This window comes from Schistocerca gregaria, chromosome 1 (assembly GCF_023897955.1).
Source record: "Schistocerca gregaria isolate iqSchGreg1 chromosome 1, iqSchGreg1.2, whole genome shotgun sequence".
In the NCBI taxonomy this organism is placed as follows: Eukaryota; Metazoa; Arthropoda; class Insecta; order Orthoptera; family Acrididae; genus Schistocerca; species Schistocerca gregaria.
Window position 1 is genome coordinate 694,905,582 of NC_064920.1, and position 21,153 is coordinate 694,926,734.

A 21,153-nucleotide genomic window follows, 5' to 3' on the forward strand; every position below is an offset into this window, starting at 1 on the left:
TGCATTAAAACATGAAGTGATATTTACTTTTAAGGTATGAAAAACCACTAGAAAAATATTTAGTATTCTACACCAATACCTCCCTACATACTATAAGATTTTTGTCCCTCCTGTAAAAAAATGGAAATATATAACGTACCCACTACAGTGCATTTATTTTGAAATAAAGGAATAATTTGGTAATTTCTAACTGGTTATTGCAACCTGTGATATCAAAAACAACTGCAACATATAGGCTGCGCGTCTGAAAGACTTCATAAATGTTGGAAAAAAGTGGAGATTGTTTGACCGGCCACGGAGTATAATTTGTTTGATTAGCGACAATCAAAGTGTAACATATTACTTGCTTTTTTTTGAATCATGTTGGGGTTTAGGCCGCACCCTTTGGTAGTTCTAGAGTCCATGAAAAACGCGAGTCACTTGTCAATAGAAGCTCGCTGCTGGTATGCTTTCTGCTGCGCAAGCGTGTGCTTTGGCTCAGTACGTCTTCGGATGTTGTAACGAGTTGCTATAAATCTGGGAGGTACAATAACGATCGTATTTCACGTGCTAGTGACTGATCTCGTGATTAAACGTCAGTGTCGTAGAAATCGCATTTTGTTGCAGTTTTTGTAGGTTAGGTTTGCGCATTCGTTCCGTTTCGATCGCTTCGCTGTGACTGACGCGTTCGCGGTTGACAAGAGTTTGACTCGATGTAGGATTCGCGTCGTGACTTCGGTAGACGCCGTCGGACGTTGAAATCGGTACTATTTTCGCGTGTGTGGCCATGTTATGGCTGTAATCGGGACGGTAAGCGAAGCTACGCGAGCGAAAGTGAAGTTGTGAGGGGTGCTCGTTTAGCGCGTGAGTGGAAAATCAGACACGCCCCGTTGCTGAAATTCGACATCGAAACACCGGCGTTCGTGCGTGGTTTTTTTTTCCGTGTCGCGTGTGTTTTGTGATAGCAGTGATCTGTGTGTGCAGTTCCGGCCGGCGACCTGCAGTGCTTGCTGTTGGGCGTTGCTAGTCATCAAACAGCTACGGCTTGTTACAGGAGAAGCAGCTTTAATAACACAGAAGATAGTACTCATCGAATATGGCAGACGACGAAGTACTCTTCGACGATGTCTATGAGTTGTGCGAGATCATTGGAAAGTAAGTACTACGCCGACATTCTTTGTCAGAATTTACTAGACTCCTTATCTGATCATCGGTCGTAACCATCTTAGGTGTCATAGTGCATACATCTTTTACTGTGACAACGATCGAGAAGGATGAAGATATGATTTTTTTGAGGAGTGGTGCTCTGCCCTACCACGTTCGCCGACTTTCTTTAAGAGCGATAAATTTGCGTCTGAGTGATAGAAAACTATTACATTAAATTAATCAGTAACATAAATTCATGTGCATCTTTCTTAGTCTGAGTAGTTGCGCAACATAGGGCAGAATAAGCAGTCTTTCTTCTTGTTTATACTGTATGCTGAGGATGGCGTTTAAATGGACGTGACAGACAGTGTAGCCAACTATAAAACACAAATTCGTGCTTGTGCTAGTTCACAGGCTATGAAACCGTCACGGGGCACGGCTGTTTTCAGCTCTATAGTTCATAGAATGTGGGTTATAATGTGCTATTTAAACATTTACCCGCGCGTTTGACGTCCCCAAAGTCGTGAGCATTTGCCGCCCGCTAGCGATAGATATGTTTACAAATGATTAGGAATAAATATTTTGAACATAACGTGAAGAAGGCAGTAGATACATGGTCGTTACTTGTGTTGCATGGAGCATCTGTTTTTGTTTGCAACCCGAATGACTGTACTTGAAGGCGACATATATTTCGCGTAACCGTGAGTTATAGTGACCCAAGTGGAAGGGCGAAGTGTGAAGTCAAGAAATTGGTCCATGATCTGCTGCTTGCTGACAGAACAATGGTTTTCTAAGGTCCGTGAAGATAACTCTCAGGAAATATGCAAAGAGGAACCTTTGAGACTTAGTCCCGAAATAGTTAATGAGCGTAAGATCTCTTGCAGAGGGTAAATTCTTAAACGCCTTGATACTGTGACAAACATGAGTTCCTCAAACCACGGATTGTAATTCCGTTTGGAGCTACACATGGCCCAGCTTTAATACAGTTTACCAGATTTTACAGAAATTAGCTGAGGTAATAACATGATGCTTGTGCTATCTGACTGCTCTATGGCACCTGTTACTACTACTACTACTACTACTACTACTACTACATGGGCATCTGGCTGAAAGACTGAGGGGGGTTGAGTCGTTTAGTACGGTGTTCCAGTTCTAAACGCCTTTTTCATTAACATAATTCATGGTTGCTGGTTCGTACTCTTCGAATTCAACTAAAAGGTCCCTAATTAGTTCGGCTTGGTCGCCGGGCGAAAACAGGTTGATAGTTTCAGCTCGGTCGTCTTCATTGTCAGGCTTTAGTTCCTTTTGCACTTTATTGAGATTTCATAATGCAGTACCCTTATAATTACTAGATCCTACCCATACTGCGCATTCCGCCAGCTTAAAATTTTCGTAAAATTTGTGAATATTTTTACAGAATTGTTGACTGGAAAGGTCTGTGTTAACAGCATTAGATTAGTTACTGTTACATACCGTAGACATCAAACATTGAAAAAATTCGGTTGGAGGTATTACGTCTAATTCGACTGATTTTTCTTATTTGTTTTTTAATTTTTCATACTATTCAAACGCTTGTTGAGGTCTACAAGGTGTGAGACTGAAAGGAAACAGATATTAAAATTAGTAACTACTTTTGAAAAACGGCGCGTTTCTTGTGCGTGTAGCAAAACCTGTTTGATAAGAACTCGATATTTACATCATAAAGTATCTGTATACTTAGATAGCCCTACAATACTTCCGTGAACATTCAAACACTATAGGAAGGACCACTTTTGCTGCTAACTACAGTGAGTCCTAAAAGTATTCGTCTAGATGTAACTTTAAAAAAAAAAAAAAAAAAAAAAAAAAAACTAAGTAGGCTACATGTAACGTGAAAGGAAGGGAACATAAAATGTGAACATGCAGCGAACGTTGGTAAGTCATTTTTATTGATGGGCAAGGAAATAAATACCTCCAAAGCGATAACAAATTTGACAAAATGGAGAATTGGTTCAAGGGCTACTTCAAGAAGTATTCGTCCACTCATATTTTTTGAGTTGAAAATATTCCAGTTGCAAAAATATTTAGTGGGGGTTTCCCTTTGCAGCTATTATTAGTGTTTGTAGTCGTCTGGGCGTGGACTACAACGTTGCCGTCAGAGGGGCTGGAATTTTGCCCCATTCATCTTTAAGTACTTCTTTCAGGTCTCTCATGTTAGAAATGTCTTCTCCTAATGCTATATTCCAGTACTATGCAAAGGTGTTAAATAAGATTGTCTGGGCTCTGAGGAGGGGTGTTGTTTCGGGCTGTTGTACAGAAGCGAAAGCCTTGTATTTAGAGCCGCATGCTTTGGGTCGTTATCTTGTTGAGAAATGTAATTTCCTTGCAGACTTAATTTTTCGGCGCTAGGATTCAGATTGTCGTTTAAAATGTTATACATATGGTGATCCATTGTACCTTCTATGAAATGTAATTTTCCAACACTTGCAGCACTCATACAGCCCCACACCATCAGGGAGCCACCACTGTGTTTAACCGTTGGCACAAGATTGCGTGACAACGTCTCCGCATTCTTCTTACGCCACACCATTTGCCTGCCATCCGACGCGGATAGTTATATTTACTCTCATCAGAAAATATTACTCTATTCCAGAAGTTTTCCATTTTGAATCTATGTTCCGTTGCAAAATGAAGTAGCTTCTTTAGATTCTGTTCACTGACCCAAAATTTCTTGCGCCCTACCCGGCCGTGGTACCCATGCGTTTTGAAGGTATTTTTGATTGCGTTGGCACACACCTTCTCTCCCCTGGACTCTTTAACTCCCCAGCCAACTTAGGAGCGCTGATTCTAGATTTCTTCATTTCCCCCATGATAAATCTCACGTCTGCATCAGTGTGAGGGCGTCCGGTACGTTGTTGGTTTCTTAATGATTTTGTTGCGCAAAATCGATCTATTATTGACTGCACCGTCGATCTAGGTCTACCGACTACTTTAGCAAATCTCGTTAGATGATCAGCACTCTTTATGTAAGGGCAGAATAAGTTTCCTTTCGATCAGCGTCGTCTCACTACCCTTCCGGCCCATGGCGCTAATTGCAGTATCGGCGCCGTTCAGAACAGGCGATAGTGGGGCCGCGCACAGTTGACTCAAATATGTGCCGTGGGTCAGAGTTATACTTCAATCACTGCGCGCGAAATTTCGGCCTGTTCAGATGGTGGTCGAATATTTTATGAACTAGCTCTTGTATTACATTTTCTATTTTGTTAACCTTGCTGTTGATATGGATGTATTTCTTTCCTTGCTTTTCAACAAAAATGACTTACTGTGGGACTTCTTACATGACTGGCTCCTTAGATTATGTATGTTTCTTTTAATGTTACAGACTTTTTCTAAAAAATATGCAGATAGACGAATACTTTTTGGACTCACTTTGTTTCACACAGCATGATTATAGTATTTTCTGTTCAGCCATTCATAGTCAGATTTATTTCCAGCGTTAATTGTGTATAGAGGTTAAATATTAATTCTAAAGGTTCTCTCCGAAGAAAGGGGAGGGAGTAAGGCAGTAGTTCAATTTTTGTGGTAGTATCGTTTTGCCCTTTTCAGGCTTTTGCCCTAGAATCCCGTGTCCGATGTTTACACTGATGGACAATGAAATCAGCAATAGCTACTACGAACCCTACATGCGGATGGTGTTCGTATTTGATTCTATACAGAATTTTCAACTGAGTTCAAACCTCTGTTAACCATACCATACTGTATTGTATACATATCTCCACAAATCAATTAGGCCTATCTCCAGTGCAATATCATCACACTTGCTGTCGGAGAATCGTAAAACATATTCTGAAATCAAAGATACGTCGAACAGAACGATCCCCATGCCAACCAGCATATATTTCTAAAACATCAGTTACACTAAACCCAAATCGCGCTTTCCTCACATTAAATCCAGAAAGTCATGGATTAAGTAGAGGCTGTATTTCTTGAGTCGAAAGCATCTGATTCACTACTACACGAAAGCTCGTTAACGAAACAACAAGTATATGGGGTATCGAAAGAAATTCGTAACAGTGCTGAAAATATCTTGTTAGGGAGAACGCAGCATGTTGTCCTGGATCAACAATCACTGACGAAAGCGGAAGTAACTTCAGGAGCGCCTTTAGGAAAATGTGTTGGACGTTTGCTGTTCATGTTGTGTATTAAAGATCGTGTAGACAATAGTAGCTAACACCAGGCATTTCGCAGATGACGCAGTTATCTACAGGGTGACCCAAAAGTTCGTTAACATTTGAAAAATCAGTACTTTACGGAATACTGTAGGTAGGGAGGTAAATATGGACACACATTTGAAATGACATGGGGTTTTATAGAAACAAAGTCGCACAAGCTTAGGCTTTACAGGATCCACCGTCTACCGTAACTAAATAGGGTAAAACTGGTGTCTCCAGGCTCGGCGATTGTGCGTAACTCTGGCCGCAGAATGCTAGTTTGGGTTGTGATCTAGGATGGAGGGGTAATTAGCGTAATTAGCGAATTCAATGCTAAACGATGACCGCCCTATAACTAAAGAACCATTTCCTCACTCGAGGGCACCAAAGCCATCTTCCCACGAAAGTTCCGCTCCAAATTGCCAATCACATGACATGGAGATGAGTGGGCGTGCAGATGAAAGAACATCCTCGTTAGGTTGATGAGTCGCAACATGTTGGGACATATCAGTCGAAAATCACACATGATACAAGATTCCTTCTGCGCAGATAGTGGTATTCTCGTAATGTAAATGTTAAAATGGGAAAAAACTTACCTCACGTTCGATATACAAATGACCCTGATCATAGGACACGTGTTTTCCGTACGTAGTCCCGCTGGGGATGTGTACGTCAGGCTGTTAATATCTCCGTCCATCCAGTTTTCTGTGATTTGCTTCTCGCTATTGAGACAAATGCCAGGGTGGCTCCTTTAGAAAGGATACGACAGATTTTTTCCCCATGCGTCCCCTGATACGAGCAAGAGCGCAGACCACCCCCCCCCCCCCCCCCCCCGGGCTCTAATAATCTCGTCCTTTCAAACTCTTCAATGAACACGTCGCACATAAGTTTGTATATATGTATTATGCCGTATTGCAATCAGTTAATGTTGTAAAATCGTAAATTGTTGTGCTTCAGATTCTATCGGATTATATCTTTTCTGTAATATTGTTAGTTTTCAGGCATTAAGGACTTGGGTATAGTCAGCTTCATCTAGGGACTGATTACCGTTCTATTTAGTCGCTTAAGTGCAACAAACAAATCTTAATGTCATTTTATTCTTCAATATCAACATTATGCACGTTGCGCTTTTCGTAAGTTATCTCATATCTGTGAATGATTATGGGTAAGACATTGGGGTTGTACATTTAGATCCCCGTGGTTTCTCTTGTAATGTTTGTACTGTTCTAGTGTCCCTGACCGTTCTGCTTGAAACCGACGTAAACCGTTAATCACACAGTGAGAAGGTAGAGAGAGGTAACGCTCTAGACTCGGTGTGCGGGAGATGTAGTGCTCGACTCTTCATCCTGCTGCTGTGATTTGCTACCACGAATTCCCTAAACCGGCTTAGAAAGACCACAGCAGATTTCATTCATTTCTGTCCAACTGGTTTATGAATGCACTGTGGACATGCCTCCCATCCGACTGTCTCTCATGTGCGTAGAGCTTTGTTTCAGATGTTGGAAAGTGAAAGTCAGGCAGGAGTAGTTATCAAAGCGTATACGTATTTATCCAAAACCGCTGAAAAAAGGCCTAAACCCGAAGTGCATGAGATCGCTGCCAGACAGGCGGTCATTAACGTGATGGGCGGATTCGATCCAGGTCTGACTCACTTCCTCAGTTGCGAGAAAGGGAGTGTAACCCCACGTTGTGCGTCAGCAAATGTACCACGCTAACGCAGGCGGAGGGGAAAGCCAAATTAGTATTCGCGAGGGGCAGAGACCAGGCTGTCGTCCATTTACCACAGTTCACTGTCGCTATAGCATCAATAAATTGTTTCAGACCGGTGCTGAGATGGCTCCTTGTCAAAGCCCCAACCGCATTCATTCACATTACCTGTATTCCAAAAACAATTAAGTTTTTGTAGCGGTCTTGTTGGCTGGACATGGAACACTTGCAATAAGGATGTCTTCAGAAATAAAAGAATAACACAGTACATTACGCTGTGCCTCTCACGAAGAATAGTTTTTATAGAATGGAGAGGATTATGAGACAAGCTAAAATTACAATAAAGCATTTTGTTTAAACATTTTGTCCGTCAGCGTGTAATGAAACAGCTTTCGATTACCATGTACCAGATTAAAAGACTGATTTAAGAGGATAATTATCGTGACAATAAAAGCCAGTCTTTCTTGCCGCTACCAACAAAGCCTAAAGATGGCGGACTAGTCAGAATAATGAAAGGTGCGCATGCCGTGTTACCGATTTTGTCATTATTATTATTATTATTATTATTATTATTATTGTTATTTGTTTACAAACGACCCTTCTACATAAGCGCAAAAAGCTACAAACACGCCGAGGTTTTCAGATTGCTCAAAGGACGTTGTTGTGTAGAAAAGTCCTTCAGTACAACGTGACCCCTTAGTGAAAGATAGACGAACTGACAACAAACAGTTCATATGCAAGACACATCACACTGTCACGTATGTCTGTCCAAAATTTGCAGGAAGTAAAACTTGTCGATATGCCAGGTTTCAGTAGTGACGAACATGGGCGTCGGCAGAAATTTATCCAGAGGGGGGGCTGAGGCAAGACTCTAAAATTGCCTTTTTCTGTACATAAACGAGTTGCGCAATTTAGAGACATGTCATGTCACGAGAATTAAATGTTACAGATCTCTCAAACACATATCTCAGAGAATTGATGGTTTTATTCTATTCATTTTCGTTGGAGAACACCACAGCTGTTACCGAAATCACACTGTAGGAAATCCTGCAACCAGCAACAAGTTTCTTTTAAACGATTTTATTAAAAAAAACTTATTGCTGGTTGCAGTACTGTATTTCCTACAACGGAATCGATGATTATCCACTCAACAAAAATTTTAAATCAGATACACAGAGGTATAAAATGTCTGGCAGATAGCAAAGTAAAATTTCCAAGTAGATTGTAGAAGTTTCCGTGGTTCGGAAACGACCAAACTGAAAAAAACAGCGATAATGATTGATACCTCTGACAGTTGAATACATGCACCGGTACTATTGTTGCTGACTATGCAACTTTGAGGTGGTAGTATCGACCATAAAAAAAGTGTCCACTAAACATGGGCTCTAAAATGCGAAAGCTATGAGCACTTGTGTATCTTCGCTAGTGTGAAACACCTCTTTTGAACAAGTGCTCATACCTTTTGAACTATGCATTTTAGTCCATGTTCACTGGACATTTTTTCTTGTTTACGTGCACACTGCCACCTCTGAAAGTTGCCGTTGCCTATAGTACAATCCTAGCAACAACATGCATTCGACTGTCACAGGTATCAGAACGGTTTTCGCTTATAACTTTAGATTCGTTCCTTCCCGGTACCGTGACACTTACCTCAAGTTGATATTAATATATCCCTCCCCCATCATCCTTACGATCATCACGGAATTACCCTGTAAATGCATACATTTACAGGCGCCGGCGCAAATAATTCGATGTTCTTAAAGCATCGTTGGATGACGTTTCTGGGCATAGGTTCATGTTCAAAATATGATGTACTCACTCTCCTCTACAAGTCCCATAATTTTGTTAAAGTGTGTGTGAAAATCTTATGGGACTTAACTGCTATGGTTATCAGTCCCTAAGCTTACACACAGTACTTAACCTAAATTATCCTAAGGACACACACACACACGCCCGAGGGAGGACTCGAACCTCCACCGGGATCAGCCACACAGTCTATTACTGCAGCGCCTGAGACCGCTCGGGTAATCCCACGCGGCCCAGAATTTCGTAACAGGAATATCCGAGCACACTGTATATCATGTTTTTTTTCACGTATTGAAGTATATTGTTAGAAACCTTACAGATACGACAAAAACAAGTCGGCGACTGTCATATGTCAGACATCATTAGTACTGACATGAGTCGATGGTACGCAACTAAGAGCGCAAATAGTGTTGCATTCTTCGTAGTCTCAGTTCGCTAATGATTGGCTTCGCGCGGAGACGCTTAAAACGAGAGGCGCCGCTGCAGACTTCCACGTGAACAGCGTATTAGCCTAAAATTCCATTCAGCGCATTGCGCACTGATGTGAGTTGTCTTTTCCCCCCTTTCGCAATGAACAGCAAAGAAATGGAAGGTGAAATGACCAGAGGATCTCGCACAGCCAAGAGTGAACCTTGCGAAGAGCATAAAAGAGCCGTTAGAGCGAAAGTTTTTGGGTTGTACGGACGAACAAACTTACAGTGCCGCATAATCGTACGCTTTCCAATTGGATTGTTCCCATACTTTATTCTAGACATGTCTTTGAAATTAAACTTTGTCAGACTTTCGAACTATAAGATCAAACATGGGATCTGTTTCCCTATTTCGGAGGCTGAAATTACTGTTAATGGGCATTACTTGTGGCGATGTTTAATTACATTGGAATATGTAATACCATGCTCTTGTTGCGAACTGCAGAATATGAGAATAAATATGCTGCAAAATAAGGCTTATCGATATGTTTGTGTAGCTCCAAGTGCTCTTGACATTTTCCAACAATGGAAACAATAATTAATTGAAACCCTCAGCTGCTGACAGGTGTTGTTGATATACCTCGATGGGGTCAGCTGAAAATGTGTGCCCCGACTGGGACTCTAATCCGGGATCTCCTGCTTACATGGCAGACGCTCTATCCATTTTTTATTCCTTTTATCATTTTGTTCGTTGTTTCGTCGTTCCTGACGTCACGACGACATCCCTTAAAGTTCGTTTGTTGACCCTTCCACTCATTTTTTTTTTATTACATAGGTCAACCGGCTCTCTGACCGAACACGCTGAGCTACCGTGCCGGCGAACCACCTGAGGCACCGAGAACACAAATGAATAGCGCGACAGCTGGGACTTATCCCTTGCACGCCTCCCGGAAGACCCACGTTCCCAGCTGTCAACAATCTACATACGTCATGTTCCTAATAGATATTTTGCCCATCCACTCATTACTCGCGCACACTAAGGTGACGATTCCCGCAAGAGTTCGGGCAACCTGTGCGCATTCGCACAGACGAAGGTCAATGGCCGGTTAGCCTTTAACTATATATGAAGATAGAGCGACTACCATGTAAGCAGGAGAACCAGGGTTCGAGTCCCGGTCGGTGCCAACATCTTTAGCTGTCCCTATTGAGGTATATCAACACCACCTGTCAGCATCTGACGGTTTCAATTAATTATCATTTATTCTAGAGAAGCTGCACGGTCATCAATGGTATCTGTTCTTTCGAGAACACTTACTATCTTCACATTATGGAAACAGCTTTAGAATCAATCTGATTTTTCCCTATCATGCAACTTACGATTAAATCGGATGACTCACAAGGTACGTATAAAAGTACTGTACCTCAGTCCAGAAAAATGTTTCGTAATTTATGTAGGAGCAGCACATCGTTTAGAGAACAGTTAAGGCGATAGTTGATCACTGCCATTGAAAATTTAGTAAAGAATACGAGGGTAAGTCCAAAAGTAAGGTCTCCTATTTCTTAAGTACATAGACCTGTGTATTTCTACAGTGGTTTACGTGAGTTTACAGCTTGAACATTTAGCTATTCTTCGACATGATCACCATTTCTGTCGATGCATTTTTGTAGACGCTGTGACAGTTCTTGTATGCCCATGTCACCCCAGTTCGCCGACAGGCTGTTCAGAAAGTTACGAACATCGTCGGAGCTGATCGCTTTCCGGCCAAAAGTTCTTTTAACCTAGGGAATAGGTGATAGTGACTTGGCGCCAAGTCAGGACTATAGGGTGGGTGGTTATGTTCCACTGAAACTGTCGCAGGAGAGCAACGGTTTGCCGAGCGATGTGTGGGCGCCCTTGCTCATCATTCCTCTTCTCCGGTTCTGAATTGTCCGAGTTTTTTTTTCAGAGTCTCACAGTTCCTGTCAGTGTTGATTGTGGTCCCAGCGATTCAGCTCCGACGACGAGGTGAAAGAAGAGGTTCATAACTTTCTGAACAGGATGGCGGCGAGCTGGTATGACATGGGCATACAAAAACTGCCACAGCGTCTACAAAAATGCATCGACTGAAATGGTGATAATGTCGAAAAATAGCTACTTGGTAAAGCTGTAAACTCATGTGAACCATTGTAGAAATAAACAGGTTAATGTACTTACAAAAAAAATTGGGAGACCTTACTTTTGGGATTACCCTCGTAAATTTAATCCTACTTCTCACAGTAGTTTCATAGGCCTACATTAGGCCAGAGTTTTAAAGTTGGGCATCGTTCAGTAATTTCATGGTGGTTGGCACAAAACATATATTATAATCCTACAATTTATTCTTAATAGTACTTATTCGTCCGAAGCTACGCGAATGGTTTACGCTTCATTATTTTAACTAAGGACAGGATTCCTCAGATGGGCTTCGTAACATTTATTTTGAAATTAAAATGTTATTCAGTTCGGCCTTCTTGTTTATACCTCATGACCCGTTCAAGCTCATTGTTCAGTCTGCCGTTGATGTAAGCTTCAAAATAGTGTGAAATGTGATGCCACTGTCAGGCAGAAGCCAAGAATAACTGTTTACACTACCTCCAAATTGAAAGTGTATGAGTGAGTAAATCAGAACGAGATACACATCCATCTGATACCTTGCGCTACCAGTAGTTCTGCTATTAGCACGAGTACTCTCGTCGTAATCTACATCTAAGAGTATATAGATTCTGTGAAGACCTGTGAAGTGCATGGCAGCACCAGATTTTAGAGTTTCGTCTCTTTAAAATCGTGTATGGTGCTTAAATGCCTTTATACGCGGTGCAAATACACTCCTGTTCAGAAAAAAACATAACACCTTGAACACTAGAGACAGGCCGTTAATATTCATAGGACATGTACATTATGTTCTGCAGAAATGATAGCATTTCAGTCGCCGCGATGCGTTTGGCGTGAATGGCGTTCGCAGTATGGCCATCCATGCTGCATTCACCTGGTTTCAAAGTGTATCTGTGGTGGTTGCTACTGGGTCACAGCACTGGATCCGTCGTTTCACCATATCGCATGCATTTTCGATTGGTGAAAGTCTTGTGATCTGGCGGGCCAGGGCAAAAGGCTGACATTCTGTGACACCAACGAGGCAAGTACTATGAGAAAAACTACAACAGCATTATCTTGAGAATGTCTTTATTCTCCCCAATAGCAGAGAACACGGTGTCGATTATAGACGTCTGATGAAAGGATCCCAAGGTAATGCCACAAGGCACTAACTCTTCAGACAGTGGTCGGGACTGAGGATGGCGGTAACGTGCCGCCGAAACTAGGCGTATGATACAATTAAGATATTGTCAAATACAGCTGTGGCAGTTCTTCTTTTCATATATATCAATAGCTGAAGTCCCTCGTCCATGCAGTAAAATGAACATCGATCAACTGAACAAGGCACGTGTTCGTGCAGCAACATGTGATGGTGCATTGTCTTCCTGAAAAATGGTGTCTGGGATGTTGTGCAGAAAGGGTATGACGACGGGTTGCAGGATCTCAGTTCAGAGTGCCATAGACACGCATCAACTGTAATCCGCGGTTATACCCAATAGCACCCCACATCATAAGGCCTTATGTTGGCGCTGTATGTCTTGTGTGCGAATGCAGTCACTGTGATGCCGCTCCCCTTGCCTGCGGCGAACGAAAATGCGGCCATCATTTTCAAACAAACAGAACCTGGATTCGTCCAAAAACACAATCTGATGTCATTCCTGTCCCCAGTAACATCGTTACATACCCAACAGCTGTCCAGCATGTTTCCACCCACTCGTCAAAAGTAGGCGGAGGACGCGCACGTAACCAATTCCGTAATAAACTGCGACGGACTGGTCACACCACAGTCGAGGAGAACGCACATCTGTCCTGCAATTCCATTCGGGTGAGGTGTCGATCTTCTCGGAGGGGTGGTCTGGGTGGTGCAACCTGACCCATCTTGTCGTGTTCTACGGCCTCCCATGAATCATTGTGCACACAAACGTTGCACTGCCGAAACACGTCGTCCCGCACGAGCTTCAATTTCCCGGCTGGATGCATCACCTTCTCTAATGCCAATAATGCGCCATGTTTAAGATTCCCTGATTTTACGGTACGGTTCGCGCATACGTCTGCGAGGCATCCTGCACGTCTGTTAGTCACACTGATCCCTTACAATCGGTTTATAGCGACAGAGATGCAAGCACATTTTACTGGTAGCTGGTGTTGCGCCGTGATATTGATATTGACCTCGAGCCCGCTAGCCGATATGGTTCAAATGCCAATAAAGATGGTTCAAATGGCTCTGAGCACTATGGGACTTAACTTCTTAGGTCATCAGCCCCATAGAACTTAGAACTACTTAAACCTTACTAACCTAAGAACATCACACACATCCATGCCCGAGGCAGGATTCGAACTTGCGACCAAAGCGGTCGCGCGGTTCCTAACTGTAGCGCCTAGAACCGCTCCGCCACTATGGCCGGCTAAAATGCTAATCATTCCTGCAGAACATACGTTATGTATCTAGTCGTTAAATTCCTTTTTTTTCCCACTTCCTCTCTTAACGTGAGTATAGTTGAATCGTCTTCACGGTCGCTACGGAAGCGTCAGGCAAGGAGTGTCAAATATCTCTCGATCCGTAACTCAAAACTAGTTGTTGGAACTTGGTAGCTAGGTTTTCGTGGGATTATCTGCGTCTGTCTTTAAGTGATATCCAGTTAAGGTTTTTCGACATTTCCTGGACGCTCTCCCGTGAGTCAAACCTGTAACCATTCGTGCCGTCCCTTCTATGTATACATTGAAATCACCTGTTATTCCGGTTCAGTGTGGGATCCTAAATGTCAAATTTCATTTTAGATGTATGTCTGCTAATGACACCGACAGATCCTTCATACGTCGTTCAACTTATCTGAAGATACACGGACCAATCACATTAATGTGACAACCGCCTATGCTCGACGCCAACGTGCAATAACCACTCGCAGACGCCAGGTAGCAGCACAACCAGTGGACGGTACATAAATCGTGTATGGGGGAGGCAGACAACACTGCACTCGTTGTCATAATCTGGGAACGGAGTGATTTGTCTGACGTCCAAAAGGTCACAATCATTTGCTTTCAAGGATGAAAGCATTTCTGAAGTGGCTAAGTTTGTAAATTGTTCGCCTGCCTCCGTGGTCAAAGTACACCGTGCATGGTAAAATGGCACTATCCGAAACCGACAACGAAGCAACTGTGATGCGCCACGTGGTGTAGATAACAGAGGTGGACGACGTTCGGGGAGGTGGGTATGGGCAAATAGAGGAGCACCTGTCGAGCAGCTGACCGCCCAAATGAACGAGGGGCCTCCGCAGCAGGCGCCTGGTTCATAGAGCCATGCAGGCTGCTGTTCATCGGCGACGAAGGCGGAATTTGAACGCCAGTACCGCAACTGGAATTTGTCTGAATAACGACAGGTGGCCTTTCCATATAACCACATTTTATGCTCTATCGGACAGATGGCCATTGGCGTGCACTCGTGAAACTTTTGAAAGCAAACAAGGAGGAAGCGTTACCGTCTGGGAAATGTTCTCGTGGCATTCCTGGACGATCTGGTCATTCTGGAAGGCACACTGGACCAGCGCAAGTACGCAGCTATCCTTGGGGGCCATCAGCACCGCTACGTGCAGTTTGTATTTCCTCCGCACGATAGCTTCTGCCAGCTGGACAATGCAACATGTCATAGAGTTCGCAGTGTGTGCGCGTGGTTCGAAAGCATCAGAAAGAACGAGTTTACCGTACTCCCCTGGCCACCAAACTCTCCAAAGCAATCGAGAGTCTGCGGTACCATCTCGATCGGGCTTTGCCCAGGTTGCGGGTTGGGCATTACCGGTTTGGCCACCGCTACCTTCTATCCGGTGACCCCGCCCCGCCGTGCCCTTGAGGTAACGCATTGAAAGTGCGGCATGTTTTATTGTCGTGTCCCCGTTTTAATCAATCTCGTGTTGTCCTGTCTCTGCCCTCTACTCTACAGGAAATTTTAGCTGATGCTCGAGTAGCTGCTCGTGTTCTTCATTTTATTACTTTGACGGACTTATCCAAAGACATCTAACTCTCTTATCTGCGTCCTTGTAAGAACTTTCTGGTGTCCCCCCCCTCCCTTGAGTTTTCCCGGATTATACGTGCACTTAAATTTGTGACTGGCCGCTAATGACCTCAGAATCAGAGCGTCCTAAACCTCCATCCCCTCCCCCCACCCCCCAAAAAAATCTCTCGATCGGGCTGTTTGCACCGTGGATCCTCAACCGAGAAACCCTGTGCATGTGGCACGGCACTGGAGTCGTCATAGCTTCGAATGCCTGTCGGTACCTTCCAGGAGGTCACTGACTCCTGCACGTCTGGCAGCAGTTCGCGCTACAAAATGTGGTTATTCAGGCTTTTGACAGATGGTCACATTAATGTGACTGGACAGTACAAGTAACTTGTCTCTTCGCTCTTGGGTTTCTATTCACTAACATGGGGATCACGGTGACTAACCACATGTGATAGATCCTTGCACTAGCCGGAGATAATGCGTTAGGTATGCACATTTGGTAGACTCTGGGTGCCGTTGCTTAAAGAACGTTTACAGTCGGCGCAACTTCCGAAATGAGACGTTTCAGACGCCTCGCGCACACACACACACATAGAAAATCCGTTACCTGATTATGTAATCATACAATGGTTATACCCAATCATCTGAGAATTTCCTTTGCGCTTTTCGAGGAGCGTGCAACGGGTTGTAGTTTCCAATTCTTTCTGTAAGGTTTATTAAGCTCACAAGCAATTCAACTACAGATAGTGGCTATAACGGAGAAACAGCTTTCCTGCTGCCACAGCGAATGGAATAATTAAACGTGTTACACAGTTCAGGTTTCAGCCTTTGTACTGGCCGAATACGTGACAGGAAGGAAAAGACGCGCGATGTCAGCACGTTTGATCGCTACCAGATATGGGTCGTGCGGGCACGCCTCAGTCAGGAACGTACCGTGAGACCTGAACTCATGGGCAACCAGAACAAATGTTGTCGGCAACAGCCTGGCGACATTGTTCATCATATCCACCTTTCGCCGATAGTAAAAGCGGATAGAAGCGCTCCACTACGATAAACCATTCTTTAGATCAATGGTGGGCTACAAATGAAGTTCTAATGTACCATCCAGAACTATCACCTCCTTGATGTGGGGTAGAGGCCAATGTAAGACATCTGTGTTCATCGCATGTTCAACACGAGCGCAGAAACAACACTGAGATAGTGAAGGAAGGAAAGAAGCAAAGAGGAAGCTTAGGATTTAACGCACCGTCGACGACATATCACTGGAGAGGAGTCACAGCTATGGTTTTGGTAGGTAAGAAGGAGGTAAGCGCTCTTGTAGTTTTCCAAAGTAACCGCCCTGGAATATGCCGTAAGCGATTTAGGAAAACCTAAATTTGATGGCCGGGTAGTAGTTTGAACCTCACCAAGATGGAAGTACAGTGTCATTATGATAGCGCTATCACGCTCTGTATAGAAACAGGGAGAAAAATTACCTGGATAGATGGGTTGTGGTACGTTGGTACATTCTGATGTCTGGAGTAGTAACCACAAAAACAATGTGAAGCATTGCATCCCACGGGCCAACACAGCAAATTCTGGAGGTATGTTTATGTGGGGTGAAATGAGGTCCAATTTACGTCTTTCATCGTTTCTCACGGGGCACCGACACAGGAACCTACTGTCACCATGGACCTCAGTTTGTTCTTCAACTTAACCTCTCAAGCGAAGTGTAATTACAGCAAGACGATGCGCCACCCTATCACTCCCATATCGCTCCCGAATGGTTTGAGGAATGCTCCACGGATGCGATAGGGCTTAAATGCATCCTCTGCTCCCTTCCCAAGGTCGCTAGATCTCAACCTCATTGAGTCCATCTGGAAAGCCGTCGAGGGAAATGAACGCCACTTGGACCCGCTTCGGCCAGTCTCCGTGAATTGAGGACGTTGGCTCCCCAAGCTTTTGGTTTCTCGTGGAATCTATGCCACTACATATCGCTACTATCATGAGGGCGAATGTGGTTTCTGTAGTAGGAAGGTCTCTCTGTTCAGCTACCATAACTGTGAATCTTCCATATGTAAGACGTTTGCTGTACAAATACGTACTGATTACTCAATCAAGTTGAGATTATTACTCAATCAAGATGGATGGGAAATATTGCCGTCTGTAACTAGAGCCAAATCTTTGTCCTACCTAGAACGTGAAAACTGGCAAACAATATTGGTACACGGGCTGAGTAACAGTGAGCATAGTGGCAATGCTTAGATTCGTCTTCATTCGGAGTTTGCTAGTATGTTATTGACAGATAATGATACATCTAGGGTTTCGCAGTTATTATTATTGTTAGTGGCCTAATGCCTTCCTGACTTAATAATATTAACAATGCACTTGAATGTTGATTTGCATTGTAAGATAGATGTTTGCAGGACGAACTGATTTTGATCTTGGAAATGAACATTTGAATGCCTGGAAGGATGGAAGCTGGTTTGGAGAATGACTAAACAATGTAATAGTAGGTATTTCTGCAATGAGGAGCTATTTGGAAATTTCCAAGATAGGATAAACATAAAATATCGAAACGATAATGAGTTAGCAGGACGGTACCGAATCTGGACTTCAGACAATGCAGTGAGAATTAGCAGATGTCATACTAAGAGATACCGCTTAGCTTGCTCTCCACCTAAGCCTATCTCAATCGAACAACTAAAAGTCCATCAGTGCAATGGATTGTGAACGTGCGCACAACCTTCGATGTAGTCTCTTCCACAGCATTAGTTACTTTCAAAGGCAATATTTCCATTCACCAGATGCTCTCTTCTAACGTTTACCCAGTCGTATGAAAGCCTGCAGATCTGCGCTTAAGGTTTCAATTCGCCGGCCTTCCTGATCTTGCAAAGTGGAGGTCACGGATTCGAGCAGCGTTTGAGGTAAGGCTGATACCTTAAAATGAGCTTGATGATGATGATAGTAGTAATAATAAGCAAGTATAATATTCATAAGGAGAGTGTCTTCAAGGATGAGCAAATTAGAATGTTATTATGATGGATGGAGAGCTTGAGCAGTGTCAAGCCGAAACTTGGTTCAAATGGCTCTGAGCACTATGCGACTTAACATCTGTGGTCATCAGTCGCCTAGAACTTAGAACTAATTAAACCTAACTAACCTAAAGACATCACACACATTCATGCCCGAGGCAGGATTCGAACCTGCGACCGTAGCAGTCGCGCTGTTCCGGACTGAGAAGCCGAAACTTCTAAAAAAATAAATTTGTCGCTGTATAATACGTACACACTTCGAACTAAATTGAAGAAGAAACATTGACCCGATTGATAAAATAACGTGTGTGCAAGATAAGCAATCGGAAAATTAATTTTTGTGTCCAATCAAGATCGAGGTCACTAGGCAACGGAGCAATAGTTCGAATTGCGCAAAGAATGGAGAAGAAATACTCCTGCTCACTTGTCAGCCATCCGTATGCATATGCTGCTTTTTATCTTAAGGACCTACGAGAAGATTTTTGATAGGAGAATAACGCTTCAAAACACTCAAAGGAGATTTTCTTGGATAAGACGTGGATCTTGCATAGATCATAAGGACAAGAACAACAGATATAACATAGATAATAACTTAAAGTATAGCTGTTCAAAAATACACTAGGCACAATAAATAAATAGTGTGACTAGTAGAAAAGTTACTCAGCGTGAAAACTCCAGACGGACAAAAAGATTCTGTTGGTACTTAAACAATTCCATATGCTAATTAAAAACTTGAATCCACAGTACTGGTGTTCCACAGTAATATTTATTTAATAGTTCATTATAAACCAGCTTTCGCCTTCCTAGGCCATCGTCAGATAACTTAATACTAATCAGATAGTCCATTCAACATCAATAGGAATTCGTAGATGTACAGATTGCTTTTGAAAGATACATTTTACGATTATGCATTGATACAAAAGCGGAGCCATAATGTAACTCAGGAAGTAGTTTTGAACAAATAAGTATAACATTACCTCATATTCTAAGATTAAAGGTATAGGAATTTATAAGCCAAAAACACTGCTCAGTTAAGTAATGGCACATACTACTACGTTACATGGACGAACTGGTGAAAGTGACGAACAGGCCGAAAAAAAAGAGGCAGAGGGGAGAATACTTTACTGGAACATAATTATTGTTTCGAATTATTTACTGTGTCGAGGTTCCCCAAAGTTCCAGCGTAATATTACATAAACATCCCATATGTGTACTGTAGGCAGTAGCTGGAGCTCCATTCATCAGTTTTCCATTGTTGTTACCCATCTTAAACGTAGAGCGATCGCGTGGAATAAGTAGTGCAGCACAGGCGTTTCGGATCACTAATGTTCGGAAATATTTCTTGTGCTTGAAGATACCTGAACAAATAGCATTCCCTTATTCACACAGGGATCGAGAACAAGGCTCTAAGACGCTTCCCTCCCAGATCTACGTTCTTCACAGCCTCTGACATGAATGTCGCTGCAGTGCGGATATCGAAGGACGAAGGTAGGCGTGCCTCACCCGGCCATGTAGCAGCCTGTACCTTTGATTCATAACATCCTGCAGTTCCACATTGACGCGAAGAAACTTCGTGCTTTGGTCATACCGCTTTGCGAATAGTGGTTCTTCTGATAAGGGAGGGAAAAATCTTCCTTGAGCGATTTCACAGGATGAACAGATATATTAAGTGTAGAAGATATCTTAAAAAAGTAGAATGAGTCTTTGGCTGCTAAACGGTTTGCGCATTGTTTTGAATTTATTCGGCAGACTAGAAACCTAGGTGGAAGTTTCAAATAAGACTGTTAGAAACTTTCAGAGTATGTTTTCTTGCGTAACAATTACTTCAGTTATTCCTTTAATCAGGGTGAGTCGTAACTGAAACTAGCATTAACTGAGATGTTGGAATCTAGCAATTATACGTAACGATTGTGCAGGAGCGCCCAACTGAGAGTTGAGGTCTACCAGAGCGAGCCACAATCCTGGGCCGAAGTATTAGGCTCTGGCCGGCTTAATTGCAAGCTGAGCTCGGTGATCTACTTGGCTAATTACGGGAAGGCGGATGAACGGAGCGGAGGCGGACATCTTGAGCCGGCTGGTGATTTATTCGCAGCGTTCAGTGATGTACGTGCGCCTACTCTGACAGGAAGTGCGCCGTGTGCCAGGTTTCTGGTCACAGAGCGGCCCGCCAGCTGGTTTCGTGTCAATGATTATTAGCAGTAGACAGGTATCTTTTGCCAGCCTGTTTTGCTTAGTTATTTTGCTGAGAAGATTTGGTTCGAATGGCTCCTCACGTATGGCTCGTCGCTACGATAAGTTAGTGAAACACGGCGTGACAAATAACACTATTTGATCACTGTGAACGATAGAAATTTTTGTTTAAATTGTGAATTGGGCTGTAAGTTAGAATGGCATTTGAGCGTCGTTGGCACGCTGCTTTTGGTTCGGCTCGAGAAACTCGCAGATTTACATGTTCTACCTCCCCTTCGCCACTTTTCTTACTCTTGCGTAATCTCTTTTTGCGCGATTGGCACTTGATAATTATCAGCTCTCTCGTGTTTTCTTATTCCTACTAAATCGTCGTAATTACAGGGGAATAATATTGCGAAGTACGTTCTCTCTTCGCGCGTTTAATTACTTGTGTGTTGAGATACGTAAATGTCTGTAACCAGTCACTTCATTTACTGTATGTTTCTGCTATGCGCTTGAGAAAACATCGCCATCAGACCGATTAAGTTAAAATGAAGGGAACATTGACTCACGGGCGCGGACCGAGAAGGCAACACCAGGAGGCCACGACCGCAGTTGGAGGCGGCCA

At 43.2% G+C, this 21,153-nt stretch overlaps 1 protein-coding gene across 6 annotated transcripts in view; it reads left to right on the forward strand.

Annotated features, from left to right (window-relative positions):
• The first annotated feature begins 418 nt into the window (after window positions 1-418).
• Window positions 419-21,153, forward strand: part of LOC126365127 (peripheral plasma membrane protein CASK-like) — a 1,978,716-nt gene continuing 1,957,981 nt past the window's right edge. For 3 of the 6 annotated variants that reach the window (XM_050008119.1, XM_050008120.1, XM_050008117.1), the window contains exon 1: window positions 423-1,134. In XM_050008119.1, the coding sequence (XP_049864076.1) occupies window positions 1,076-1,134 (59 nt within the window). In that variant the 5' untranslated portion in view covers window positions 423-1,075. Of the gene's footprint in view, window positions 1,135-21,153 lie in introns of all 6 variants that reach the window. The other 3 variants (XM_050008118.1, XM_050008121.1, XM_050008122.1) reach the window with 3 other exon arrangements.